We start from the raw sequence: 27,743 nt of genomic DNA, 5'->3' as shown, positions 1-27,743 counted from the left end.
ATGCAGGTACATTTTTCTTTCTTTCTGCGAGTTATTGTACTTACTTGTTTTCAAACAGTCAGCCCTCCCAAGAGGTGCAATGCTCCTTGGGACAATTTTGTCATCTGACAAGACCAATATCTCTATGATGACCGGTGACAGAGTCGCACATCCCCTCCTCATCAGCCTCACCAATATACACATGTCTACACGACTTAAATCGTCATCTAACACCTTCGTTCTTACTGCCCTCCTCCCTGTGCTGAAGTTTATTCACAAAAAAAACATATGCAAGGCATACTTGAGGATTGGCTAATCCATGAATGCTTGAACATCGTGCTACATCCCCTCAAGCAGGCTGCTCGTGAAGGAGTTATGTTATCCAATCCTATCAGGCACAGTCGATACTGCTTCACACTGCTCATAAGCTATATTGTTGACACTCCGGAGGTCATGATGCTGGCTACTGTTGGGGGAAAAACCTCCCCAGTCACTATGGCAATGTACAAACAGTTTGGAGACCCTTTCCGCCACAAGCCTCGCACAAAATCAACTACACTTGCCCAGCTGCGCATTGCCCGAGTAAGGGCTGATCCCAATGATATTGAAGCATTCTTTTGTGAAGCTCAGAAGTTTCATTTGAATGGTGTATCCGACCCTTTCTTTGCAGACTGGATCCTTTCTGAACCATCCCATTTTCTCACTCCTGAAACTCTCCACCACATTCATCGGGAGTTTTATGATCACAATGTGAAATGGCTCGTTTGTGCAGTTGGGGACATAGAGCTTGATTTTCGCTTTTCTGTGTTGCAGCCCATCACAGGGTTTCGCCATTTTCATGGGGGCATTTCGAAGCTCAAACAGGTCACAGGACACGCTCAGCATGATATCCAGCGCTCAATCATTGCAGTTAGCACAGATGCAGCACCTAGTGCCGTGATCACTGCCATCCAAGCTTTGATGGACTTTTGCTATCTTGTGCAGTCACCTTGGATTGACGACAATGTTCTCAGACACATTTCTGCAGCGCTCGATGAATTTCACGCCAACAAACATGCAATCATAGCTGGTGGATTTGTTGCAGTCAGCGTAATAGAGTCATCGATAACTGGTTTATCCTGAAGATTGAGCTTATGCAGAGTATAGTTCCAAGTATTTGAAACAGTGGAGTTATCATGCAATGGACCACTGACACTACAGAACACGCACACATCACCGAAATCAAAGATCCCGCATGCTCGAGCAACAATAACAATTACAATTCACAAGTCTGTTGTCATCTGGACCACGCTGATAAATGTTGTCACTTCAACCTCACAACGAGTCTGCTGGAAAACATCCCAGGCTCAAATCAGCAGACTACAGATCATGGTGATCCTGATTCTGATGATGTCAACAATGATGACAATGATGATATCCCAGCAGAACTTCTTGCAACCATCACATCTCCTGGCCATTCATGCCCCATCACCAATCACTTTGCAATTGCAAAGCTCCTCCAGGACAGGGAGGTGGGGACAGTTCCTGTGCCATTGTGCTCATTCTCTGTCAGACATACATCATTTCATCTTGCCCATGTCCCATCCATTAGATCCATTTCTGTTGACGACACAGCTCTCAAGTTTGATGTTCCAGACCTGTGACCAGCTATTGCTGACTTTCTTAGTCGCGAAGCTGCTCATGGGCAGGATTATGTTCATACTATTGGGGGGGCTAGGAGAGCTAAACCCACCGCTTCACTGCCATTCAAAAAGCTCCAAGTCTGGTTCAAGCTTCGATTGCAGGATACAGATCTGCATGATATTAGTGTCATGCAGCCTGCTCAGACCCTGAATTGTTCACCACCTTCTGGTGTCTGGACTTGCAGCTGGTATGATCCAGTCATTGTAAACGACAATGTGAGATGGTCATGGCCTGCCAATGGTCTTCATGGTACATTTTTCTCTCCTCCTGTGCTTATTATTCTCATTATTAAATCTCAGGGCACACCATTGGTGAAATTAGGCTGATTCTGCGTCCTGTTGGAAAAGCTGGCACATATTGGTCATGGAAGGACCACTTCCTCACCTATGTCTATCACTTTGACATCATTCCACAAGGTGGAAGTAATCATGAACCGAGTACTCAACTGCACATACTTAAATGAGTGAAGTGCTCAAATGGTACTCGGGTGGGTGATGTCATACCAGTTACACAGCTCAGGGCACCTGTCAACCTTGTACCTTGCTTTGGTGCAAGTGCAGACAATCATCTCACCCAATGTAACAGTATGGAACATGCTTCAGAATTTTGGCTCAATAAATATTGGGACAAAAACACATTCTTCCCTCTTTCCATGTAGCTTTCACAGATTGGTTTTTTTTAACTCATGTATACTAGTAAGATAATTGCTTTGGGTGAGAAGCTGTTTTATTATTAGTTCTTGGAATGCTGTGCTTTGCAGCACATGATAGCACTGTCTGAAACAATCCTACCATTGTCATACTAGTGCAAACCAAACAAAAAATGGCTTCCTTTTTCAGAACAGTTGACAATGGAATCAAACTTTCCTCCTTGTTGTCCATCCCTGATGTCAGCGATGTCCATACCATGAACAAAATCACTTCTGATGAACTCAATTGTTTGGTTATGCATGAGGACACACCAGAGGCATCGCAACTGCTGGGGCACTTGCTGTCTCATATTTTTAAACCTTTCAAGGTCCCTCTCCCTCATGTATCTGAACTCCAAATTCCTCTAAAAAAAATCATCCATCCCAATGAACACATCAGATTGTAATATCATGGCTTATCGCCAGATTCTCTCATGCCACTATACAACATCGAAACAAGTACTTGGAACTGGGATCTTCCAGTTAATCCCCCTGGAGGTGGCTCGGACTCAGACACTAGTGGTGGTAGTAGCCACAGTGCTCCAGTGAGTCAGGACCCAGAGGTTGCAGAGAGTGCAACTTACGAAGAAATTTTCACATCCTTTATGAATGCTCTTGCTGGCTGTTTATCAGCATCACAACCCCTCCTAGAATGTGAGTGTTATGCAACTTGCACATGGAGTGCAGCCAATGCTCACAAGGCATTGCCCAGGAGTGAGATAAAGCGCAAACCTGACCTTGTTCTATCTGATGACATCACAGCAAAGTGGGGAAATATCAGGGTATCTGGTGAGCTGACACATAGTCTGTGCAAGCCTGCAATGTGGCTTGGGGAGGCTGCAGACACCCATGCCTACCTCATGATGAGCAAACAGCCCTGGAGGCACTTTGTGCTCATATTATCATTCACTAATGCCTATCGTCATCTCCGAGTCCTCCTGTATGATCACTCTGGTGGTGTGGTATCTACCTGCTTCAACATATATCGGCAACCCGACTTATTTTCTCATATAATCACTATTATCAATTTCGGCAATCTAGAATGTGTCGGGTATGATTCAATGGTTTCGTTCACAAAACTTGTTTCACCACTCCCCTCCAAAAATATCCATGAATATCGCCCAATCAAGAACATACCCTGATGTAGCAGTTCAGCAGACCCTGCCACATCCACTTCTGAATTCCTCGATGAACTGGGCTCTCAGGACCCATCCTCTGATGATGATCTCAAGTCTGTAGTCTCTGATGACTCTGGCTCTGAGGAATGCTTAACTGACTCAGAGGATGCACCTGAAGGAAATTCAATTGAATCTACTATGCAAATGGAAGAATTCCCCCCATCCCTCCCTCCAGTGCAACCCACTATGGTGTCCAGTGCCCCCCTCCTCAGCCTCACATCCCAAACTCCCCAGGACTTGACAGAGAGTATATCTTCCATCATGCTTTATCCTTCCCAATTTCCCTACTCTGTGCACTCACCTGAACCTTGTGGCAAGATCTGTGTAGGGGATGATGTGTACATTATCAAGTGAATTCTTTCTGCAAGCCAGGGGCTTGTTGGTTGTGGATGTACAGTGGCTCAAAAAACTGTCCACATGTTTTGACATTTTTCACTATCTATAATATTGTGTGAGAATGAACAAATGCCTCAAGAAAATGGTTATACCACATTGTAGTATGGCTTCAGGGCTTTCATTTGAGCCCTACACCGTGGGAATCGATGGAGATATGGTGGAGATACAAGGCTCACAAAATGGTGACTCATGCAGACAGTTTTTTGACTCAAGTATTTTACAATAATAACCAGGTATTCTAGTATTTTGTATGACCTCCCTTGGCTTTAATTACTGCCTCTATCCTTCTAGGCATACTCTCAATTAATTCCTGGCAATCCTCAGCTGTGATCCTCCCCCATTCCACTGCTACTCTCTCCCAAAGCTCCCATACTCCTTTAGGGGGGTTTTCATAGGCTTGAAGCTTTTTCTTGAGTGTTCCCCAGAGATGTTCAATGACATTGACATCAGGAGACTGTGCTGGCCAGTCAAGAACATTGATGTTATGTTCTTCAAACCATTCCTTAGCTCTTCTGGATGTGTGCTTGGGATCATTATCCTGTTGGAAAATGATATCTTCTTCATCAATCCCTGATTCTGCCAAGCTAGGCAGCAAGTGGTCATTTAAAATGTCCACATACTGCTCAGCATTCATCTTCCCCTCAACCTCAGCAAGCATTCCCACACCATTCCATCCCATACAGCCCCATACCATTAAAGAACCTCCTCCAAACTTGACAGTCTCATTAACCTCTCTGTCTGTTAGGCCATCTCCCTTCTTTTTCCATACATATACCTTCCCATCTGACCCAATCCTATTGATTTTGGTCTCATCTGACCATATAACATGCTTCCAGTCCTCTACAGTCCAGTATTGATGAGCTAAGGCAAAGGCTAGTCTTCTCTGCCTATGTTTGATGGAGAGAAGAGGCTTTTTCTTCTTTGTTACTGCCTTGAGATGAGCTGCCTTGAGAACATTCCTCACAGTTTGTTAAGAGACAGGGGTAGTGATGGTGGAATTGATATAATGGGTGGCTTGGACAGCATTATCAGCCTTTCCTGTAGTGATATGTTGGATAATAGCCCTTTTGTCAGTAGAGGTAAGCTTGGATGGACATCCTCCACAAGAGTTTTCCTTGTCTGGGTGGCTTTCTTTGATAAACTTGGCCACAGTGGACTTGCATACTCCAGTTCTAGAGGAAATTTGGTGAGCAGAGAGGCCAGCATAAGACAGAGAGAGGATATTATCTCTTTGAGCAGAGGAGATGGCTTTCATGGTGATTATGACTATGATACATGAGATATTCTGGTTTATATAGTTAGATATAGTCATAAAATAACATAATGACACCACTTCATAATTTATATAATAGCGGCATGATTTTTGTGGTGTCATAAATAATGATTTATATAGTTTTAATATACACTCAAAAAACTGTCCACATGAGTCATCAATTTATAAGCCTTATGTCTCCACCATGTCTCCACCAATTCCCACAGTGTAGGGCTCAAATGAAAGCCCTGAAGCCATACTACAATGTGGTATAAGCATGTCCTTGAGGCATTTGTTCATTCTCACACAATATCATAGATAGTGAAAAATGTCAAAACATGTGGACAGTTTTTTGAGCCACTGTATCTGCTATCTGGCCAGTCTGGGCGATGAAGATTTTATCATCAAGGACCACTGGGTTCTCGGCAAGCGGGAAGATGTCATTTTGAATGAGATAGAGATGTTGAAATTAATGCAAGGTGTCCCTGGCATTCCCAAGCTAGTAGATTATTGGCTCATCATGACATCAGAAGGTGAGGTCGACGTCACTCAAAGTTATCGCAAAAGAGAATGCCAGAGTACCAAGGGCACCAGTCGCACTCATGTCCACCTTGTCCTAAAGCTGTGTGCTCGCCCCCTCCACATATTTCAAATGCTGAAAGAGTTTGTGAGAGCATTAAGGGACATTGTGATCAGTAAGTGTCTACTAGTTGAGTTGTGTAAGAGCATTGAACTGAGGTCTCTTGTAGTCCAGAGAACGGCAGTGGAGGAGCACAGGATCCTGCATTGCAATTGTAGTCTGAATAATGCGATGATCCTGGATGATCTAGACCTCAGCAAGGGGTTCCTTATTGACTGGGAATTTGCAGTACACATTGCTGCAGACAATAAATATCCCATCGGTGGTATGGTAAGTACATTCATTTCATATTGAGTTTCAAATATTGATTCATTTTCCAGGGCACAGTCCCCTTCATGTCACGCATGCTTCTCAGCCAGGTTTCGCTTTTGCAGCAACAGGTGGTTGCAGATGTTGAGCAGAAAAAGCTGATGAAAGCAAACAAATCAAAATCAAAATCGAAGAATGCTCCTGCCCTGAAAACACCAAAAACCTCCTCAGATTCTTTAGTGCTGCCCATTTCTCATGTGGTCCAAGGTTACTCTGATGATCTTGAATCTCTTTTCTTCATATTCACTTGGGTTTGCATCAAGTTCTGCAGTCCCAATGGCATGGTCCATCAGGAGCACATGCCCAATTCCTTACTCAATCGCTGGACCAGCCTTGACCTGGCATCGTGTGCTGCCTTCAAGATCACCTTTTTTGCGAATCCATTGGATGAACAGCATCTCATAAACGAATTTCACCCATACTTCAAACCCCTCATCCCCCTCACAAAGGATTGGTGTGCAGCATTGAAGGATAACATGGTTAACCCTGTTACCTTTGATGCCATTCTTCACATACTCAACTTTCATCTTGAGGAGCTTTCCAATGATGAGGAGCTCCAATCCACTGTGACAATGCTCAAGAAAACTGCCACTGCTCTTAATGGCTTGAAATGTGCTGCTTCACTGTCTTTGCCCATGCCAAAGTGGAGGAAGTCGGACAACTCGCTGGAGACATCCGAACAGGTGTAACATATTGCATATCATATGCATTTTCTTATTAGTAGTTATCACACTGACTCGGATGGGTGTCACATATTTCCTGACATGTATATGACTACTTGTAGATCTACTCTGAGTCATGTACAACTGACATCAGTATTGTTTGCCTTATAGTTTACATTTTGCTTACATAATGATATGTTGACTTGGATATGCGACGCCAACAGCACACTTACAAATTGATTGCACATAATAACACAGCTGTGCATTGACTCAAAGGTGCAAATTTTATGTCTTTCTATCGGTGCACAGTCTTTGATTACCTCCATCAGCACTGCGTCCTGCATACAGTTGAGGCAAATACTGTAGCAGTACTCTGATAAGCATCACAATAACCATCAAGGCTATATGAGTCCTTCCACCAAGATTTGTATAAAATGGTGAGTCTGATTTGTAAATTACCTGTCTTGCTGCTTTCTTCATTGCAACATGCCTCCTCGTGCAGTAGCCAGTCCCAAGAAGAAAAGGTCCAAGCGCAAAGCTTCTGATGCTTCAAAGGCTAGCTTACTGAAGAAGCCCCATGCAGCAAATCCCATTGAAATTCCTAGCATGCCGCTTGTATCTCTTGGTCTTACCAAAGTTGATGCAGCGGACGCTGCTCCTCGACATTCTGGCCACCCCAATGCAGGAACAGGGGGTAGGAATGCCCAGCTGGAGAAAATTGGGGTAGTGTTAGAGGCTAAGTCCTGGAATCAGAAACCCAAGGGCACCACATCTCTTGGTATGGTCAATCCCATGAACCCTCAGGCTCCAGAACCACATCGTAAAGGCCAAAAGAATCGTCAGAAGGTATAACACACAGTCTTCATTGTCAGTGGTGTTGATTGTGCATTTAGGTGCTCCCCCCGCCATACAGTCCTGACCCCTTGGACTTCAGTGCCAGCCCCCAGGTGCCTTATTTTTTATTGCAGCAAAATGGCAGGAGGTTTGGTTTTGTGGCTTCAACCACCACTCGTGTTGTCCCTCCTGGCACAGAGCCCAATCCTCAAGTCTTGAATAACCCATATCTTGAGCAGCACAATCAGAATACTTTCACTGATCACTCCTGCAGTTCACAACCTCAAACAACTGCTACCTTGTCAGATTACAATATAGACCCGGCCCTGCATAAGGAGGGTGACATCGCTAGGCAAGGACTTCATGCAAGGCTGGTAGGATCCGATCTGGAGGACAGCGACTCTAGCGGTAGCAGTACCGACACTGACATTGACAAAGACAATGACAAAGAGGGTAAGGACAAGGGCAAGGGTGAGGACAAGGACAAGGACAAGGACAAAGGAGACAAAGGAGACAAAGGAGAGAATAATGAATCCCAGTTTGGTTGGGGGGAAGCTCACCAACGGCAGAAGGGACATCCAGGTAAGAATTTCATGTTAGGAGTACCCTCACTGACTCAATTTACAGGATTTTCGGCTGAAGGACTCCCTACTCAGGCTCGAGTTGCTCACCCTCTGACACCAGACTTTGAATTTCAATACTCATGCAATGAAGATGAAGACTCTGCCCGGATGCATCTCAACAACAGCAACCAGGTATTATTTTCATTATTTGTTTGCATCATGCTCACAGTTTCTCACCTTTTAAGCCTCTGGGCACCTTACCAGGAGTGCAGCAGGAACAATCAGATCCTCAGGTGAGAGAGTAGTTCTGTTTTAGATGAGGCTCACAATATTTCAAAGACTAACACCTCAAAGGCTGAGGATGTATTGAAGCACCACCATAAGAAAAATGGTCAGCCTCACCTTCCCAACCCTGAAATGCTCCAGCTGTTGAATCAAGTGGCGGAGTCTGTTGACCAAGTTCAGCACCAGTCAAAATCCAAGAAACCCAAGGGATCTGATGGGCTGAGGCCTGATCAACTGGCTTGGTATGGACCACACTGGAAAAGTTTTCTCGAGGAGGCCAAAGGAGAGTGTCACAGGCAGCATGCCCTGGAAAACCCATTCCCACCTTTAGTCAAGGAGATGCCAGGAACCATCTCCGAGGTTCTACTTTCAGTTCTGGTCACATGGGACAAGAACAGTAGACAGTTTGAAGCTGGTACATACTTGTTTGTTCCTGAACTAATATCCTGAACTAATCTGTTTCATATCATGATGCAGGGATCTGGCCAGAGCAGCAATATAACATGATGCGATTGGTGTGTGATTTACTTACATTCATAATTCCTTGTTGACACATCTCACATTTGTACTACAGTTGTATGACGACCTGTCAACTTGGCAGTCTGATCTGAAGAAGACTGCAATAAACATTGTGCCACTATCATACTTGCTTTTGCCTCCACCTTCAGTTCCTCCTCAACAACATGCAACTTGGGTTGAAAATGCTGCTAAAAATTTACTCCAGGGTGGTTTGTATTTACAGTTTGGAATAGACAAGAATGTAAGTGATTTTGCGCTAAATATGCCCATACTCATGGCAAGATCAACAGGGGCAAACAAGGAACTTGGCTAATCCTGCCCTCCACAATGCATCCATTGCTTGTTTTTTACACAGGACCTTACCGGATTGCATGGAGGCAGCCAGATCATTTTCACACACAATTGCCAATATCATGCTTAGCCTTAGTTGCCACAGTGGTGATGTGTTCTCCTCCCCTTGATGTCATGCTCATGTACTGATTTTTCTATCTATAGTTCCACTGCGTCTTTGATGGTCTTGAGAAGAATGGTAATGGTAAACATTATCCGAATTTCTCCTCGAAGAAATACTTGCCGATCTACCAGAAAATGCTCGACATCATCAAAAATACCCTCAAGGACAAATATCATGGCCCTAGATTGTCAGCACAACTTCAAGAATGGGCTGAAGCCGGATGGTAAGTTCTTTTCATATGAAAAACCTCAACTGATTTCATTCATACAGGGCCGAAAATCTCAAGCTTGATGGTGGCACTATGGAGGCAAGACATGACCACCTCCAGGTTATTCTGGACTAAATCTTTGTATTCCACACTTTTCACTTACCCTGTAGTCGCATTTCTTTTGATTCATCATTTACTACTACTGTTATGTGCTTTTGTGTTTCCATGATCTGAGATTCAATATATGTCATTTGTGGCTATGCTACTGTATTGAGTGAAAAAATATGTACAATGAGCAATGTCTGCACAACTCCCATTTTCTGAGTGGTCTGTGAGTGTCTGTACAGCCATAGACAGAGGAAACCAGTGCTATTTAGTCCTCACTGGGTGTGTCTGTGGGCATCTGTACAGGGATTGACAGAAAGGTCTGCTACTGTAGTAAGCTAGGTAGTAGGGACCAAGCTATATGGCTGGGATGCTGTACAGCTCTGTACAGCTCTGTACAGAACATTATAGTTTACTGATGTTTTGAGCTAGCACATGCAAATCATCATGAATCATTTTGGTCTATAGTAATTAAATGGTCCTGCATTGTCAACAAGTATTTCTATGTCTTTTATTTTTTGAATGATTGTGTTGTGCAAATGTTATGATACAATATATACCGTTTGGAGACAATTTGGCACACTGATCAGTGTTGGGAAGGCAAACTCACACCAATTTTGGCCTCAGAAGTGCTTGGAACATTAGTTCTGACAGATATCTAGCTAAAATGACAACATCCGAGGTTGATTTGCCAGACTACTGATGCACAAGTGAAGGATATGTTATCTGGTGTGATAATCTACCACAAGACATTACATCATTTTAAAATCCCGCCATTCCACAACAGATTTTTCATGGCACCACGTAAAGCACTGGACATGCATGGTCAAGTCGAAAGTTGCACGCAAAGGCAAAGAGGAGAAACTCCAAAAAGCCTGCAAAAAACTTCAGGGACGATAAATGTTGGTGCAAGGGGGCTGACCTCACAGGCAGGAATTCAGGCTTGGGAGGCTGATAAAGCCCAATGTGCAGAGAAGGCAAGGAAAAAGGCTGATGCAACTCAGTGGCAAGAAGAGCAGGAAACTGCTCACATCACTGCTCATGCTGCCCATGGACCAACCACAGTGTTTAGCAGCGCACTTTCAAGTAAAAGCAAGGCTGACCTGCTTGAGCAAGCTCAAGCACTTGGCATTTCCCTGGAAAATGCTTGGAACAATGGAGATCAGTGTGAGTGCATTCAGGCACACCTCAATAACAATCCTGCCCTCAAGACTGATCCTAAATTTGCTGGATTGTATGGGCACACACGTGGACAAAAATGCGCACATCCCACCAGCATGATGGCATCAAATGAGAACATTCCACCAGATGTTGAGTTCTCTATGCATCCACCTGCAATGTGCCAAAGACTTGATGTTGATGGTCACTGGCAGCCTTTGAATGATGCTACAGAGATGAATCAACCAATTGCAGGACCTTCACGCATACCTATTGCGACTCACGGTACAAATGAAGACAATTTACTCACTTCTAATGATGCTAATCATGACGTCTGTGGTAACATACTACCCCATTATCCATCTAATCATCACTTTTACATGTTTCCATATCATCACACAGATTAATTCACGCACATACTACATTCTCATACTCGCACACACTGTAGCATCACCACACATAGAACACATATTCAAACCAATAATATACATACATGTTATCATTTCTACTGTCATCGAGCGGGCACCTTGAACTTGAACTTGCGTGTTGTGCAGCGGACTTTTAACCGGCAACGTCGGCAACGTGTGACGCAGTGTGACAAATGCACGAACACTAGGTGAGATAGACTAAGGGTGCTCGGTCATGCTGCAGTAACACAACTCATCAACTTTTTTGTATAAAAAAATTTGGGCCATATTATTGAGATGGTAATCTATCTACCTATAACTATCCGATATTGATTTTGTGTTGTGGGTCGAGAGCAATACGTGAAACTGTCAAAAACGCACGAACACTCGGGCACATAGGCTTATAAAAATACTGTGGGCAGCCTAAATATAGTCTTACGGCTAAATATATACTTGGATAACCTACCGGTTATATTCAAGGTTTGTTTTCCTAGCAGTCACTGCTGAGTGCTGCGGAACTCTCTGAAGCGCTGCAGTAGAGGTGAACGCCCCTAGTAACTTAGTAAGAAACATCGAATTACATCACTGTTACTAGTTGGTAACAGTTAGGGTGACACACAGGTGGTTCACTGATGGAAGTATCTGTCGCTTGAACAAACACAGCACAGACACGGATAATCATGATTCACCGCCGACATTATTTTCATGAGGTACGCCCAACTAGACAAGGCATATGTTTCATTGCAGGTGGGCCAATTTTGTTGAATTACCTTTTGTAGGCACGAGTTGAGGCCGCATCATGACATGCTGTATGTCATTATTAGTCCATCGATAGCCCTGTTGTAGTGCCTTTGGTGGTAAATTGGAACTTTGATTGGATTTCAGGACAAGTAATTCTAACTATTCCCTTGTTCAAAGAATTAGCTTGGTATGTTCCCGTGATTAATGTTAGAGAGGTCTTTGCTGATTTTTTCGCTGTCCTTAGCCTGATTTCTACCCCCTCAAAGTGTACTGGGCCATATTCTATCAAGACAGTTGAACTATCTAAGCGCTGGTACGTTGCAGACGCTTGTACAGCAATCTGATCCGACTTATTGAGACCTCGTTGTACTTTCTATAAAGGCACTCTTACCAAGCACGGAACAAGGTGGAAACATGTTGGCCATGACAGCCATGAGAGGAACCTAGCCAAGGTGCAACAGCCATTTGGAGTGATGTCTGCTCATTCATGGCTAACTACTGAGAATAGCAATTCGCGATGCCGACGAGAGGTTCGGGAAAACTCGGTACGATGTGTACAACTTTAATTCGACCATCACAGCCCTCAAGACGCAAGAGAACCCTACACCTTATAAGTATCGTATGTGAGTCATCAGCGATTAGCGGCTCATCAATCTATTCAGATCCCCCATTCAATCTGCGCAATCTCATGTCGGAACAAGAAGTCGCTGGTCTCCTCTGGAATAACTATATTTCCGGTTCGTCAGTTCCTTATAACCGATGTGTAAGCGAACCATCGTGTTGAAACATCGGTTTTAGTGCCAATGTTTACCCTGATGTCCTATGAGTACCGTTAGTAACCTTCCGGAGCCTTGCACTGCCGCTGAACGAAATATTTTCCAGTCCTTCTGTTGGACAAGGAGGTAATAAAGATCTTCTCTTCTGTCAGTCAAGTGCTTATCATTGTTATAATCGGCGTAGGTTAAATATGTCTGGGTCAGCCTTACACCACATCTGCACAATCATATCAGGCCGGAGATTAACTGAATCTCTAGGAACGACCATGGTCAATAATGTCACTCCTGTACCTCATTGTAAGTTTTGTCGTGTCAAGGGCGTTTTGTTTTGTGTTATTTATTTGCCACGCTAGGTTCGATATTTTGGTCTTTTCCTGGCACTGTACGTCGTTGTGGCTTCTTGACATGGTGCATATACATACTAACACTCGCATAAGGCTGTGCGGTTCATGTATGTAACCCTGTGCCTACAGAGCTATTATCAACTGACTAATGCCAGGGGGAGGGCTGCTGTATATGCCTGAATCAGTCAGTGTATCAATGCTTTCTATCTAAAGAGTTTGTGACTGACACACATTCTAGCCGTAAGTCCCAAGTTCGTCTTAGAGCCAATTCTCACTCGTCGTTGTCCTCTTATATAGCTGCAAGTATATCGTTTTCAAGCTGATGCGCATCCACTTACCATTAAGGTAAATTAGGTTACGGTCTTATCGTTCTAATTGAATGGGGGTTTTCAGTGTATTTTTGCTTTGCGGAAGGTAAGTTACACATTCTCGCATCTCGGTACGCATCCCAATCTTACATCCGCAGCCATTCTCATATGGCGCCTTTACGCACTATGCAACCAATCTAAGCTCCTGCTTTATGTTCTAGTGGGATTGTTTTTGCCCATTGTCGCCCTCTCGATCGGGACGGACATTTATTTATACAGTCGACCTAACGTGTTCTCAGGTGAATTTTTACTCGGATGGAGTTTGCTGCAAGCTGACCCCGTCTCATTGGATAGTGAAAGAAATCATAACTCCGCACGCCAAGTACTGCACTCTTTCCCGCAACACGGGGCCTATGCCTGCGATCTATACTTCCATCCCCATTGTGTGCTATGATGTCTTATTAGTGATTCTCGCGGCTGCCATCCTCGTGAGGCACCTTAAGGAACGGAGGGAAATCCAAATGAGGGCTAATACCTATATGGTCATGATCGTCCGGTATCATATCATGTACTTTGCCCTGTAAGTCCTCTTCATCTAGTGAGTCCTAGAAGTACCCATTGATTCCCGCTAGGAATTTGACAAACCAAATCTTACTGGTTATATTATGGGCTCATATTCCGGTATGATGCTTTCAAAGGATTATACAGAGAGATCAGCTAAACATTTACACTGTTAGACCTCGGTGACGAGTCTCTCGGAGCTTTTCAACGACACCGCGCCATTTATTCTCGCTCCCCGTCTCATCATCAGTATTTGGGATACACATGCCCAAGATGATTGCGTAGAAGTCAGTAAACTGTTCGAGGATTGTACATGTTGGACTTTTCCTCCGGGTTCCGAACAGCACGAGATGGACTCCGTTGTCGTATAATTATGGCATGCTGATTCCTCAGTATGAAGAAAAGTGATCGGGGTTGAATGAGGCATATTTATGAATGAATAACTTATAGTCGTGTAGCGCCTGATAGCGTGGTAGTTATGTACGTATCATATCCCTTCCGGTGCAACAAGCACCCCACAGGAGTCGACGCTTTCATAAAACTTGTATTTCTAGCTACTTAAACAAAAAATTCCCAACATAGATAGCATTCTCTCAAGTTTTGATACAACTCATCGAGGTTGAACGACGAGGCAGAATCGAGTGAGATAGTTGAAAGTGCCGAAGTCACGCAGCGGAGTTTCAATATGTAACTACATTTCGGAAGCGCCGACAGCTTGTGCTGGATGTTCTCTGCGCTCGCCGCTAACCCAGCTCTCCACGTCCTACAATGCAATATGACAATTTACCTGGCGGTCCTGTTGCATCATCATCGAACTTACGTAGACAACCTCATCCATACAATGTACATGGTCCGAGTCTCACTACATCCCGCTCAAGTTTACAACTACAGCACTACTGGTTACCCTCATAAATATTTAATACTAAATAATAAATTCAGTACTTGCTTAGCGACTGGCTTGGATAAGCGAAGCCCAAGCCAGAGCATCCAGCAGAGCGTCGCGAGGCAGACCATGTTCTCAGCACCCGCTGCAGTCACCTGTCTTCGAGGATAAGGGTCTGTTAGCTAGGGCAAGAGGATGCTAGGATGCCAGTGGCAGGGATGGCAGTGTTTTCGAACCTGCGAAAGTTCTCATCATTGGGCTAGTCACCGCCACCCCAACCGCGCCGACCTTATTCTGTATAGGATAATACTGAACTTATATACCTAGTAGGAGTAAAGGTTTCGTTGCACGACTGAAACCACATCCGATGACCAGCCAGCTGCATACAGTAACTGTGACCCACCGACGCAGTAGTTTACAGGTAGGAAGCTTCAGACCCCAGGCCTCTTGGCCTTTAGGACATCGGGGCCCCATTTCAGTTGTTTCTGAACTGAATGGAATTGGTCTCTCTGTGCAGAAATGATGCTGGACCCACATTGATTGCACCGGCAGAGATAATACCCTGTTATCATTCAGATCTTACTCAGTTCCTTCACTTAATGGATAGTGAACACTCAAGCTTGAGGAACTGAACAGTAGATTCAGAGGCAACTTGGGTCTTTCAACTGCTTAAACACATTTAAGTAGCTGTTCTCAATCCCCCAGGCCATGTCGTGGATGTGTTACTAGCTACTGCATACTGACCCCAGGATGTCCTTCCCTCGCCTTATTGGATATGGTGTGCTTACCCTTGCAGTATGGAAGCTCGTTTGGAGGCTGGCCTCCAGAAAGGCAAATGTCCTAGATGTTGCAGGCCCAGAAAGCAATCACTGGTGGAAAGGTTAGGTTTCTCCTGCATTCAGCCACAGATTGCTGCATATTGGATGCTCATGGACATCAATGCAGGCAACATGGAGTCAGTATTTGTGGACAGTTTTGAATGCTGCTTGAAGATTGCAGCTGACTATGGTGGAGCTATCAAAATCCATGCCTTGTTTGGCATGTGTGGTATGCATCCCTGCAAAAGGCATATTATTGATGCATGGCCCATAGGAGGAATGGCTGTTTGTATCAGATCCACGTGCACTCCACCATATCCTTGTTGGAGTGGGCTATGCCCGAAGACTCTGCTATCGAAGGACAATGAAGACCTGAAGCCTGCTACTGCATCTGAAGGCTCTATGACTCTCTCCTTGGCTAAACCCGGCTCAAACACCGCCAAATGCTCCTCTACTCTCACCCTCTGCCTAGGGGTCCCCTACTCCATGTGCCCCCCTTTGAAAACAGCGATGCTCTTGTTGCTATCACTTCTGCTTCATCTTCAACGTCTCTGCTTTTTTACTCTTCCCCTTCACTTTCTTCTTCACTCTCTTTGTCTTCTTATGTTGTTTCTGTATCTTCTTCATCTTGTTCTTCGTCTGCACACTGGTCTTGACTTTCTTCATTTATGTTTATGTTTTCTTCATTCTGCTGCCCTGACTCTCTTCTTTTCTGTTCTTCTGCTAGCTTGGTGCCTTCCCTTGGGTGGAAGGCTCTTAGATGTCGTATGTGGAATTCACCTGATAACAATTTGCTGTTAATTGTTTCTATGCAATATGAGTTCTGTATCCATTCTGTTATGCAGTGTGGGGGGGACCATTTCAGTATCACTTTGCATTTCGCTTCGAGCATGTTATGCTGATTGCTATAAAAGAATTGAATGAGCTGTCCTGCTGCGAATATGACTTCCCTTGGTGAGCAGGCTAGTACTCTTTTATCAAATGCAGCTTTCCTTTTTACAGCGTGTTGGACTATAGCCTTGTAGCCATTGAGGTGCTGTTGTGTGATGTATGCCATGTGAACGTTGGCATCTGACAGCTGTAGCGCTGAAGTGCAGTTAGCTAGATTGGTTCATGGGGTGTTGATTACTTGGCCTAGTAATAACTCCTTTGGCAAAAACTTCAGTGCCAGTAGTATACAGTGGTTCAATGCTACTACTGCTTCTTCTAGATGGTTTGGCCATGTTTTCGGTAGCTTGTCCCATGAGATTGCTTCATAGTCATCTTCACCGAGATTTGGTGTGCACAATCTCTTGAGTACGTGTAGCAGAATCTTATTTGTGCCTTCTACCAGCCCATTGACCCATGGTGAGTATGCTGCTACAATATGAGTTTTGCAGGACCACTTAGCACAATAGTTTCGGACTTCTTCGTTATTGAAGTGTTTTCCTCCATTGCTCATGAAGGTCTCTGAAGACATGAAGTTGTAGAATATTTTGGATAAGCTGTCAATCGTTGTGCATGCTGTCCCTGCTGATTTGTATTTGAAGACCCAGACATGTTGTGAGAAGGTATCAAGGTAGACACCTAGGTGTGGTATCCTCTTCCTTTTGGGAGGGTCAGGTAGTCTCTGACTAGCAATTCAAATGGGTGTCTGTGGGTGATCGGTTCCAAGAGTGAGTGCAAGTGTTGTGTTCTGAAATTTTTACACTTAGTGCAGTTTCCTATTGCTTCTAGAATTGATGCATCGAGTCCTGTGCTGTAAATTTGGTCAGTTAATACAATCTTGATAGCATCTCTTCCCCAATGTCCTTTGTTTTCGTGCTGTTCCTTTACTAATTGCTTTGCTTCTTCTTTAGTGACACACTCTACCTTGCTGTGAGCTTGTACTGCTGTTCCTCCTCGTAAATGCCATAACTTACCCTCCTCTATCAGATACTGTGATGCTTGGTGTCTTGCCCATTTCCGGTCGCATAAGGGTCTTGTTTCATCCATTTCTAATATTGATTCCACTACTTCTAGAAAAACTGGCTCGTTAGCGAATTGTTCTTGTAATGGACTTACCATTTTTTGCTGCATTGTTGGCTCGGTGAGTAGAATGTTGTTGGTTAGTCCTGAATTTGCTTCCCAATCTTCACTAACCATCCATTCACTTCTGTCGTTTAGCCCTGCATCTCTTGGTTGGCCTTCCCACTGTCGGCTGAGTCCATCTGCGATGACATTTAGCTTGCCTGGAACGTGGTGTACATCTACGATCCTGTGCGCTATGATTCCGTCTCTCCACCTTGCATGTGCTGCATTGAGCTGTTCACTCATCAAGACATCTCATAGGGCCTGGCAATCCATTTCTATCTCTGTGGGGAATCCCCAGATGATATCTGCAAACTTGTCAAGTCCGAACTTCAATGCTGTGAACTCAAGGATAAATGGTTTGTATTTCTGTTCTGCTCTTGATGTGCATTTGGATGCAAAGCCAATAGGAAGTAGGTGTTCTGTCCATTTGTCTGATGGCTTCTGTAGCCATACTCATTGGCTTAGTACAGCTGCAAATCCTTCCTGGCATCTGTCCGATGTGACTACAAAATTTGATCCGTCATATTTCAGTGCTTGCAATATGGGCCTTGCTACTAAAGCTGCCTTTAAGTCTAGGAATGCTGTTGTGTGTGCTTCTGTCCAGTGCTCATCAAGCTTGAAGTCCTGTAAGGTGCATCGATAAGTGCTCTTTGAGTATGGTATCTTGAGTGGTGCTGCTTTGACTAGGTCTCTTAATGGTCCTTCCTGTCAGGCATACGCTTGTATTAGGTCTCAGAAGTGACTTGTCAGTCCTAGGAAGGATTCTAAATTAAGCACATCAGTGGGTTGTTTCCAGTTAACGATAGCGGTAAGCTTCTCTAAGTCTGGTTGAACTCCTTTTGGTCCTACAGTAGCTCCTGCGAACATAGTTTCCGTCATGAATAGGCAACATTTTGTTGGGGATAATGATAGTTTGCGTTCTCAGCATCTCTGAAAGATCTGTTCTAGTTTTCTCAGCATCCCATCAAATGTGTTATCTGCACATCCTCCATCGTCTATGAAGAGTTCCATTATGCTGCTTGCTAGTAAGTCATGTAAATGGTTAGCCATCATTTCACAAAACGTAGATGGTGCTCCTGTGAGGCCCATTGGCATCCTTTTATACCAAAAATACCCCCTTCCTTCAACATAAAATGCTGTGTATGGCCTTGATTCCTGTGGTATTTCAACAGCATAGAATCCTGAGGCAAAATCGAACACTGAGACATACCTATGTCCACTTAGGTGCTGTTGCTTTGTTCTTATGTCTCCTTGGGGCATCAGTGCGATCACTGTGTGTTTATTTATCTCATTGAAATTCTGACATATATGCCATTTCTGTGGGGCTGGTGGTGGCTTTGGTGGTTCTTCTGTTTCGATATCCCATTCCAGTAATGTAAATGCCAGTGGCTTCCCGTGCTGCTTACATTGTTCATTAACCCAGTGTTGCAGCTCCTCAAGTGTCAATCTGCCTTGTTCATGAGCTTTTTGGGCGAGAACTGTTGTGGCGCAGCACTTGACCGCTTCTGGGGGTGCTTTCTCTATAATACCTGCCGTTAGCATCTCATCGATCTTGCTATGTAGAAATTGGGTCTGGGGTGGTGTTAGTGCTTTTTGATGGACTCAGGTGCAAAACATGGTGTCTTGAGGTATGTCAAGTTGATGTTCTGCTCCTGGAACTGGCAATACTTCTGACAACAAACATGCAAAGATGTCAGCATATTGGGAGACGAGTTCCTTAACTTTTTCTCGTTCCTCGGGACTAAGGTCGTCTCCGATTTGTACTGACTTCACTATGTACTCCACTCTTTTTGGATTTCCAGGATCCATGGTTCTTGTGAAAGTGTCTGCGTCGTTGAGGAAGTTCATTGGAGTGTTGTCATGTGATGCTTCATTGTCATTGCTTGGTGGTTCCATTGGTGTGTCTTGCTTTGTCATAGTCTCTCAAACTTCATTCTGATTGCTGATGGTCGTTGAGATCCCATTTCCTGTTATAAGGACTGTGTCAGTTTCATACTCATGTATAGCTTTAAATACCTGTAGCATTGGTTTCCCGAGCAAGAACTTCCATCCTCCTCCACTATCAAAGACTTTGAACTCTCCTTGTGCTTCAACTCCTGCTATTGTGACTTCACCTTTCCACATTCCCTTTGATGGGACCAGTGCACCATTGGCCATTCTTAGTTTCTTTACTGACGCCTTCCAGTTCCCTAGGCGGTGCTTGATGCTGTCGAAGACCATCGTGCACATTGCGCTAATCATTGTGCCTTTGTCGAAGAGCGCTTTGACTTGTACAATCTCTCCTTTTGGTCCTGTGAATGCGATGTAGTGCAAAAAGGGTTGGCAGTTCCAGTGCATTCCTTCCTCATTCATCAAATACAGATCAATAACATCGCATTGTTCACTAGCAGGCTGCATAACAACATGGTTTGTAAGATGAATGTGTTTGACGGGGAAGGTATGTCAGTCCTCGTGTGTCTCCTCCTCACACACGAGGACTGGTTGTCCAGACGGATGAGGTGCTAATTGTTCTCAGGTCATTCAGCTATCCTCTATGCCAATGACCCATTCCCATTTCCCTGCTCCAGAGTCTCTTCCATCACAAGATTGACTTGGGGGGCTGTGGCTCTGTTGAATGTGCCAAGAATTTGTGTGCAGTTGCTGTGCCATATGCTCTCGTTCTTCGGGAGTTGAGCATCTGCTGGGATAGGGCATCTTGGCCTGATGTGTCCATGTGCGCCACATCTAAAACATTCACCAGAGCATATTTGTGCTGTTCCTGGGGTTAGTGGGTATGGTGTTTTCTCTGTGCACCTTGCTCTTTCTCCCCATTTTACTGACCACTGCCTTAACTGCTCTCCATATGCTGTATGTCCTGTATCCGTATCTGCATGGTGCTGCAGCTTGTTGACATACGTGCATAGTGTGTCTTTCTCTTCTTGTGTGGGTGGTTGTCCTCTGGGATACTGATTGGTTGTTGGTTGGTTGGCTGTGACATAGTGTACTGCTCTTCATGGTGTCATGACACTGGAAGGTGCATTTCCTATAGTTCTTGAAGGCATTGTTGCTTTTGGTGTTAGTGTGTTAGATCCAATCATTGTTTGTTGCATCTGTAGACATAACACCTTGATAGGGTCTTGTCGACTTTCCAGCCACACGATGTGTGCATTCTGAGCTCTTTCTGCCTCCTTCCTCTCCTTGACTCTCTTTGCCTTTTCTTGTAAGGTATTGATATTGATGCTTTTGATTTTGTTTAGGAAGGCATCCCAGTCTGCGGGCACTGCTGATGTTAGGTCTCTGAGAGCTTGCGGGAGTGCCTCCCAGACTGGTTGAATTAGAATGGGTACGTGTTCTACTCCTGCATCCTTTACCAGCATCTTTAACTTGTTGTGGAACTGGATATGCGCCCATGTTGCAATGCCTGCTACCGTGACTCGTTCTCTGACTTCTTCCTCTTTGAACTGCAACTCCAGTAAGTCTTTCTGGTGCTCCCTTTGCGTCTTTCCTGTGACAACTATTGCTGGCCACTTTGCCAGGAATGCTGCTTTGGCTTGCGTCCATGTGGCTTTCTGTGATGTTCCTAGGCCCGTCCACCATATGTCCGTGTCTGAACCTGCTGATATGAATGTGCCAAGCAGTAAGATCATTATCGCTTCATCTGAGATATGATTGACCATGATGTACGCTTCAAGACTTCATACAAAGTTAGCTGAGTTTTCGTTGTCACATCCGTGGAACAATGGTGGGGAGTTGGCTGATGTCGTTGACATTGTAGCTTTGGTTGTCTGTATCTGTTTTGGTATAACAGTAGGTTTTATATTAGACTTTGTTGGCACTACTGTTGGCTGTGCTGATGGGACAGTTTGGATGTTTGGCTCTCTAGGGATGGCTGGTGGGACACCTGTATCCCACTGGAAAGCTGGGAGGAGTATTGCATTAGACTTTGGTGCACCAGATAACGACTCTTCATCATCTTCTCTTAAATCCTCACTAACTTCATGATCTGGGACCTCACAATCTTCCGATTCTTCCTCGTCTGGCATAAGTTGCTGTTTGTTGGTCTCTGGCATGTTGAGAGGTGATGAAGCGGTCAAGGTGAACATGCTACTAGAGTTTTCAGTGTCCGAAAGGGACTTGTGCAGGAATCTGCCTCCTGGTCCTCTGAGAGGTAAATTCTTTCTCTTAGGCAGCTTGGCTAAAGGGACTTGTTTATTGTCAGTATTGTTTCTCAGTTCATGAATGAGGATGCTATGCTTTGTAATGTGTTCTCCTCGTGTTTCTTGACTTTTTTGCGCTTGACTAGTTAGGTTGTTTGCTCATGTATTCCATGAGGCTTCTGGTTTCTGCATCTGGACTCTGGGCTCTAAAACTCTATGCTCTAAGCTCTGGACTCTGGGCTCTATGGGGAAGACCAAATGCGAAGCTTTGGTTGAGGCGAACCTGCTCTGTTCACCAGTTGGAGTGGGCTATGCCCGAAGACTCTGCTATCGAAGGACAACGAAGACCTGAAGCCTGCTACTGCATCCGAAGGCTCTATGACTCTCTCCTCGGCTAAACCCGGCTCAAACACCGCCAAATGCTCCTCTACTCTCACCCTCTGCCTAGGGGTCCCCTACTCCATTGTCAAGGAGCAGCATATCTTTGAGGAAGTTGATAATTTTATACTGTGAGCGTCAAGTATTGTTCGAACATTCCTCATTGACCCTTCTCAAGTTCTAACAAGCTCGTCTTCAGCGATGGTCTTATTTCTACGCTAGGTAAACCTTGGTCAATTACCACCAACCTGTTCTCATCGCTGCGCAGGGGAACAGCACCGAAAGCAACGCAAAATGCTCAATCCGGTGTTTTCCATCTCTAATATGCGGGAGCTTCTGCCCATTATTCAAACCATCTCCCATCAGCTAAAATCCATTCTCGTGTCTAATCTTGCTACCCACTGTGAGCATGGTCATGCACGCCGTCATCCATAACTTCACTGTTGGCACGTACAGATCCAGTAGAACTCGACGTGTTACCTTGGCTCTCTCGCAGTTCTCTGGATTGCATCTGTGAGGGCATGCTGGGCTACCATTCAGCTGCATTAGACACAGGAAATAAGAATGAATATACAGAGGCACTACGGATGCTAGGGTGCGTACACTAGTCTGCTGGTGAATTATCCTTTGACATGTTTGGTCTCGCAGCCCATCCATCAGTAAAACCATGTTCTTTCGATCCATCGTTCCGGTAGTTATGTGCAATTTCTCTCTTTACTGGTGTAAAAAGATAGCAGACTGGCTCACAATAAGTTGGTTGCCGACACAAACAATGAGGGATTTTAGAGAACTACGCCACATAGTTGAAATCATGGACTCAGGCAGTAGAAACATTTTTCAAGAGAAGAAGGCTGCGCTGTCGATACCCTCCCCCATGTCCTCACAGTCCCATGACACGTCGGGAGGAACGAGGGGAAAAGATATCATGTCTATCATGCGTACGTAACCACCAACCATGGAATACCCATTTTCACGTGGGACATGCGCAGTCAAAGCAAATGCCTCATCTGCCGAAGGGGATAGACTGAGTGACATTGAGCTCCTTGGACAGATGAAGTCAGTCCTGATGACTTCTCTGCGGCGCAACTAATTTTTCTGTGCAATAGCGTAATGATTTTTGCTGGTCTCGAGACAATGACAGCAGCAGTGGCCTGTGCATTGTACATGCTCGCTAAGCATCCTCACGTCCAGCAACAATTACGAGCAGAGATCTGTGATGCCGCGACTGCACACCAGGCCGTTGACAATGACCATTCGCACGCCAAAGATGGCTTCAGGTCCGTCAGACTGTCATACGATTCATTAATGAATCTTCCTTTCCTGGGCGCAGTCGTCCGAGAGACGTTAAGGCTCTATCCGTCACTTCCTGTCCTCGGTCGACGGTTAGTTTTTTGAGGAGAGATATTATTTTCTGACTCACTCTTCCGAAAAACGACATCAGCAACGTCAGTGCCATTACAGTTCCCCGTTCGATCTGTATCTGGCGAAGAGATCAATACCATTTCTGTGGCTAAGCGCCAGGCATTGGTCATATCCATCCTTAATGCGAATCATAACCAAGCTGTCTGGGGCGAAGATGCATCGGAATGGAAACCTGAGTGATGGCTCAACTCGGCCCAAGGTCAGCTTTTGTGCATACAAAAGAGGTAGTTATTTATCAAGATTCTTTTAGCTGGAGTCAAGGATGGAGTGAGATACACAGGTGTTTACTCATCCATGTGTGTCACAGCGATCATTTTGTTTCATATGTCTGACTGCACATCCTTCAGGATGACGTTCCTTGCGGGCAATCGTTCTTGCATGTACGACGTCAATCTTCTGAGGCTGAATCTGTTTTAACGATCCACTTCCCTAACAGAGGCTTGAAATTCGCCGAAATAGAAATAAGTGAGTCACTCAAGCTGTCGGCCATTCTTCACAACGACAAGTATTCTCTTCACCAGAGGACGTATTAGCAACTCTTGTGCCAGACATACATTTCGCTCTGCCATCAGAACCAGACGAAAATGGGCACGTGAAGGAAATCTACTGGAAAATGTCCGGTTTCCACACACCAGTAGTTAAGGCGCCTGCAGGAGATAGTGAAACGCCTCACCTGCCCTTGAGCTTGCGGCTCGTTCAGGAGTGATTGTTTTTCGTGATAATGTAAGGTCACTATGTTCTCTACGCCCCGACCAGCGCTTCAAACAAACGCACACGCAGTTCGCGTATCTCACCGATGCGAAGCTCTTCGCATCCGAGATACGTGGGTACATTTCTTTATTTCCTTGTGTGACATCTACTTTGTACCATAGACGCCTCATTTCCCTTATCTATCGCGCCACCAAACGACTTCGATGTCGTTCGATCTTAAGTTTCCTTTCATCATCGTACCCTTCTCCCTTTGTCTTAAACACCCCCTTTCAGTTTCATGTATATTCAACCAAACTACCTTGCTTTGATTCTCTTATGCTCATTCTGGCGCTCGCGAACGTATATATGCAGCTATGTACACTCAATTTCGATACCAATGTTTTCCCCGCTCCAGGCACGTCCTAAAGTCCTAATGAAAGTTTCTGTCTCTAAACGCTTGTCATAACTCGTTCTCGTATTCTCATTACAGAACGTCTTTTATCTACTTGTCTCGAAACCATTCCCCGTCGAACTCATTACCAACCTTACAGGGGATTGTTGGTTACGTGCAATTCATTATGTGGCTATGTAGACGTTATGGCTTGATGATTTTACACGTTCGCAGCGGTCACTGGTGAGCATTAGTGAATTCCTGAGTCCATGATATGGTACTAGTGCCATACCCCTTCACATACAAATTATGATGACTTAGCACTTGAGTGAGGTGGATAGATCCAACCGGACTCGGCTGGACCCGGAAGTCCGAATTCCCAGGCGCCTACCATGTGACATTCTGTGACTTATAAGCATCTGCGTGACTCCCGACTTCTCCAGAAAGGATAGTACCCCTACATAATCGATTTAATTTCTAGTGAGAAGTTGAGAACAGTAGTTCGTGATGCCGATAGCAAGTTCAGGTAACTTACTCGGTAGCGCCGTGTGGTACAGTTTCAATTCGAGCATCACAGCCCTCAAGACGCACTGAGGAAATCCTATCACGAATTGTAGTATACTTATCAGTACTAATCAACGATTAGTGGCTCATCAGGTCCCATTCGATCTCATGTCAGAGCAAGAAGTTGTCGCTGGTCTCCGCTGGAACAACAGTGCAGGTGGTTCGTCAGCGTATTTTAACTGATTTGTGACCATTGTGCTGAACATCGGTTTTAGTGCCAATCATTACCCTGATGTTATATGAGTATTGTTAGTGGCCTTCGGGAACCTTGTCACTGGTGCTGCTGAACGAAAGATTGTCTAGTTCTTCTGTTAGACAAAGAGGTAAATCAAGGTCACGGTCTTCTCTTCTATCGGTTGAGTACTTGTTGTCGGCATAGGTTGATTATGTCTGGGTGAGTGTTCAACTCAGATCTGCACGATCATATCAGCCCGGAGATTGACTGAATTTCCAGAAACGACCCTGGTCGGTAATGTCATGCCTGTACCTCGTTGTGAGTTTCGCCCTGCTTGAAAACGTTTATTCGGAATCCTATTTTCTACGCTAGGTTCGATATTTTGGTATTTTCCTAGCACTGTACGTCGTCGTGGCTCCTTGACACGGCACTTTACATCACTTTACATACTGACACTCACACCAGGCTGTGCGGCTTCTGTGCGTAATTCTGTGTCTACCCGACCCATTATCAACTGACTCGCACTAGGGGGAGGTCTGTTATACATACCTGAATCAGTCAGTGTATCAATACTTTCCATTTAGAAAGTTTGGGGCTAACCCACGTCCTAGCCGTACGTGCCAAGTATGTATCAAGAGTCAAGTCTCAAGAGTCGTTGTCCTCTCATCATTATAGCTGCAAGTATATCGTTTTCAAGCTGATGTGCATTCACTTATCATTAAGGTAAATTAGGTTACGGTCTTATCGTTCTAATTGAATGGGGATTTTCAGTATATTTTTGGTTTGCGGAGGGTATGAGATACACTCTCGCATCTCTCTATGAATTTAAATCTTGCGTCCGCAGCCATTCTCATCTGGCGCCTTTATGCCATATACAACCAATCCAAGCTCCTGCTTTATGTTCTGGTGGAATTGTTTTTGCCTGTCGTCGCCCTCTCAATCGCAACGGACATCTATCTATACAGTCGACGCAATGTGTTCTCAGGTGAATTTTCACTCGGATGAAGTCGGCTTCAAGCTGACCCCGCCTCACTGTATAGTGAAAGAAATCATAACTCCGCACGCTAAGTACTGCACTCTTTCCTTCAACACAGGGCCTATGCCTACGATCTATACTTCCATCCCCATTGTGTGCTATGATATCTTACTAGTTGCTCTCGCAGCTGCCATCCTCGCGAGGCACTTCAAGGAACGGAGGGAAATCCAAATGAGGGCTAATACCTATATGGTTATGATCGTCCGGTATCATATCCTGTATTTTGCCCTGTAAGTTCCCCTTCATCGAGTGGGTTGTGAAAGTGCTCATCGATTCCCGCTAGGAATTTGACAAACCAAATCTTACTGGTTATATTATGGGCTCATATTCCGGTATGTTGCTTCTAAAGGGTTATACAGAGATCAACTAACATGTACGCTTCTGCTATGTAGACACCAGCGATGAGTCTCTCAGAGCTTTTCAGCGATACTGCGCCATTTATTCTCGCTCCCCGTCTCATCATCAGTATTTGGGATACGCATGCCCATGATGACTGCGTAGAAGTCAGTACGACGTTCGAGGACTGTGTATGTTGGACTTCTCCACCGAGGTTCGAGCAGCACGAGATGGACTCCGTCGTATAATTCTGGCTTGCTGGTTCCTCAGCATGAAGACAGAAATGACCGGGAAAGAGCAAGGCGGCCAATTTTTTTTGGCGCCTGGTGGTGTGCATAGTAGTCACACCTTGATCTGTTGAAAATATAATATAGACCGAATGATGCAACATCAGCACGGTTCCCTGCGGGTGCCAGTGCATAACCTTTGACGAACACTGATAACTTGACCATCGTCGTTCATGGATGCTATCGGCTTGTTTTAGCAATACTTACAACAAAGCAAGGGGTACGTCAATGAGTCTGATATGCACCAACCCGAAAATACACAGATATAAAGCAAGGTACGATCGCTACATATTGAAAGCATCAAATATAACAGCCTTCTATGCTGGTGGCGGCGGTGGAGGTGCACTATCGTTTGGTGCGGGAGCGGCTGTTTGCCCAGCGTATGCTTGGTAATACTGCGCTTGCTGACTCGCAGCCCACTCCTTGAACTGCGCTGAGTTGACATCGTAGCCGTATTGTGCCCTACCGTCATGTTAGGACAAATGTGGGAGAATATTCGAAGAAAGATTACCAGTATGCCGCATA

At 44.8% G+C, this 27,743-nt stretch overlaps 11 protein-coding genes across 11 annotated transcripts; 9 read left to right on the top strand and 2 right to left on the bottom strand.

Moving 5' to 3' along the window:
- Nucleotides 1-55: 55 nt before the first annotated feature.
- On the top strand, nucleotides 56-247 carry BJ212DRAFT_1233943 (uncharacterized protein; the record flags this gene model as incomplete). The annotated part of the gene is made up of 1 exon (XM_041329518.1): nucleotides 56-247. A coding segment is annotated over one exon (192 nt), but the record flags the coding sequence as incomplete, so codon positions are not given.
- A 20-nt stretch (nucleotides 248-267) lies between these two features.
- BJ212DRAFT_1276051 (uncharacterized protein) lies at nucleotides 268-1,101 on the top strand (the record flags this gene model as incomplete). The annotated part of the gene is made up of 1 exon (XM_041331258.1): nucleotides 268-1,101. One exon carries the CDS (start codon nucleotides 268-270, stop codon nucleotides 1,099-1,101), a length of 834 nt encoding a protein of 277 aa, XP_041190801.1.
- A 1,683-nt stretch (nucleotides 1,102-2,784) lies between these two features.
- Nucleotides 2,785-3,882, top strand: BJ212DRAFT_1482853 (uncharacterized protein; the record flags this gene model as incomplete). Its single annotated transcript, XM_041340502.1, has 2 exons — nucleotides 2,785-3,139; nucleotides 3,509-3,882. The coding sequence occupies 2 exons, from the start codon at nucleotides 2,785-2,787 to the stop codon at nucleotides 3,880-3,882; spliced, it is 729 nt and encodes a 242-aa protein (XP_041190800.1).
- A 1,622-nt stretch (nucleotides 3,883-5,504) lies between these two features.
- BJ212DRAFT_1482851 (uncharacterized protein) lies at nucleotides 5,505-6,814 on the top strand (the record flags this gene model as incomplete). Its single annotated transcript, XM_041340501.1, has 3 exons — nucleotides 5,505-5,871; nucleotides 5,926-6,086; nucleotides 6,137-6,814. 3 exons carry the CDS (start codon nucleotides 5,505-5,507, stop codon nucleotides 6,812-6,814), a joined length of 1,206 nt encoding a protein of 401 aa, XP_041190799.1.
- Nucleotides 6,815-7,273: 459 nt separating this feature from the next.
- BJ212DRAFT_1482850 (uncharacterized protein) lies at nucleotides 7,274-9,785 on the top strand (the record flags this gene model as incomplete). Its single annotated transcript, XM_041340500.1, has 10 exons — nucleotides 7,274-7,633; nucleotides 7,681-8,203; nucleotides 8,249-8,376; nucleotides 8,430-8,477; nucleotides 8,524-8,884; nucleotides 8,947-8,984; nucleotides 9,044-9,229; nucleotides 9,279-9,431; nucleotides 9,484-9,665; nucleotides 9,713-9,785. The coding sequence occupies 10 exons, from the start codon at nucleotides 7,274-7,276 to the stop codon at nucleotides 9,783-9,785; spliced, it is 2,052 nt and encodes a 683-aa protein (XP_041190798.1).
- Nucleotides 9,786-10,250: 465 nt separating this feature from the next.
- Nucleotides 10,251-11,418, top strand: BJ212DRAFT_1368210 (uncharacterized protein). Its single transcript, XM_041336175.1, is given in 2 exon segments — nucleotides 10,251-10,561; nucleotides 10,574-11,418. The coding sequence occupies 1 exon segment, from the start codon at nucleotides 10,574-10,576 to the stop codon at nucleotides 11,318-11,320; it is 747 nt and encodes a 248-aa protein (XP_041190797.1). The 5' UTR covers nucleotides 10,251-10,561; the 3' UTR covers nucleotides 11,321-11,418.
- Nucleotides 11,419-12,309: 891 nt separating this feature from the next.
- Nucleotides 12,310-14,660, top strand: BJ212DRAFT_1578527 (uncharacterized protein). Its single transcript, XM_041342219.1, has 16 exons — nucleotides 12,310-12,401; nucleotides 12,453-12,591; nucleotides 12,642-12,798; nucleotides 12,860-12,892; nucleotides 12,944-12,963; nucleotides 13,022-13,036; nucleotides 13,096-13,134; nucleotides 13,191-13,219; nucleotides 13,275-13,288; nucleotides 13,337-13,365; nucleotides 13,427-13,484; nucleotides 13,536-13,595; nucleotides 13,648-13,788; nucleotides 13,844-14,069; nucleotides 14,122-14,170; nucleotides 14,227-14,660. Exons 2-16 carry the CDS (start codon nucleotides 12,535-12,537, stop codon nucleotides 14,419-14,421), a joined length of 1,122 nt encoding a protein of 373 aa, XP_041190796.1. The 5' UTR covers nucleotides 12,310-12,401; nucleotides 12,453-12,534; the 3' UTR covers nucleotides 14,422-14,660.
- Nucleotides 14,661-19,726: 5,066 nt separating this feature from the next.
- BJ212DRAFT_1276045 (uncharacterized protein) lies at nucleotides 19,727-20,676 on the bottom strand (the record flags this gene model as incomplete). The annotated part of the gene is made up of 2 exons (XM_041331256.1): nucleotides 19,727-20,080; nucleotides 20,395-20,676. Coding segments are annotated over 2 exons (636 nt in total), but the record flags the coding sequence as incomplete, so codon positions are not given.
- A 117-nt stretch (nucleotides 20,677-20,793) lies between these two features.
- Nucleotides 20,794-21,459, bottom strand: BJ212DRAFT_1301268 (uncharacterized protein; the record flags this gene model as incomplete). Its single annotated transcript, XM_041333105.1, has 1 exon — nucleotides 20,794-21,459. The coding sequence occupies one exon, from the start codon at nucleotides 21,457-21,459 to the stop codon at nucleotides 20,794-20,796; it is 666 nt and encodes a 221-aa protein (XP_041190794.1).
- An 858-nt stretch (nucleotides 21,460-22,317) lies between these two features.
- Nucleotides 22,318-23,919, top strand: BJ212DRAFT_1482847 (cytochrome P450; the record flags this gene model as incomplete). Its single annotated transcript, XM_041340499.1, has 9 exons — nucleotides 22,318-22,448; nucleotides 22,496-22,539; nucleotides 22,586-22,720; nucleotides 22,774-22,912; nucleotides 22,966-23,069; nucleotides 23,121-23,255; nucleotides 23,307-23,373; nucleotides 23,424-23,692; nucleotides 23,759-23,919. 9 exons carry the CDS (start codon nucleotides 22,318-22,320, stop codon nucleotides 23,917-23,919), a joined length of 1,185 nt encoding a protein of 394 aa, XP_041190793.1.
- Nucleotides 23,920-25,249: 1,330 nt separating this feature from the next.
- Nucleotides 25,250-27,375, top strand: BJ212DRAFT_432421 (uncharacterized protein). Its single transcript, XM_041343184.1, has 13 exons — nucleotides 25,250-25,544; nucleotides 25,600-25,632; nucleotides 25,688-25,707; nucleotides 25,764-25,778; nucleotides 25,839-25,877; nucleotides 25,932-25,960; nucleotides 26,025-26,038; nucleotides 26,088-26,120; nucleotides 26,292-26,351; nucleotides 26,404-26,544; nucleotides 26,600-26,825; nucleotides 26,879-26,927; nucleotides 26,988-27,375. Exons 1-13 carry the CDS (start codon nucleotides 25,493-25,495, stop codon nucleotides 27,177-27,179), a joined length of 903 nt encoding a protein of 300 aa, XP_041190792.1. The 5' UTR covers nucleotides 25,250-25,492; the 3' UTR covers nucleotides 27,180-27,375.
- Nucleotides 27,376-27,743: the final 368 nt, after the last annotated feature.

The sequence above is a fragment of the Suillus subaureus genome, assembly GCF_016647635.1.
Source record: "Suillus subaureus strain MN1 chromosome Unknown BJ212scaffold_25, whole genome shotgun sequence".
NCBI classification, from domain to species: Eukaryota; Fungi; Basidiomycota; class Agaricomycetes; order Boletales; family Suillaceae; genus Suillus; species Suillus subaureus.
This window is presented reverse-complemented; position numbering and strand designations above follow the sequence as displayed.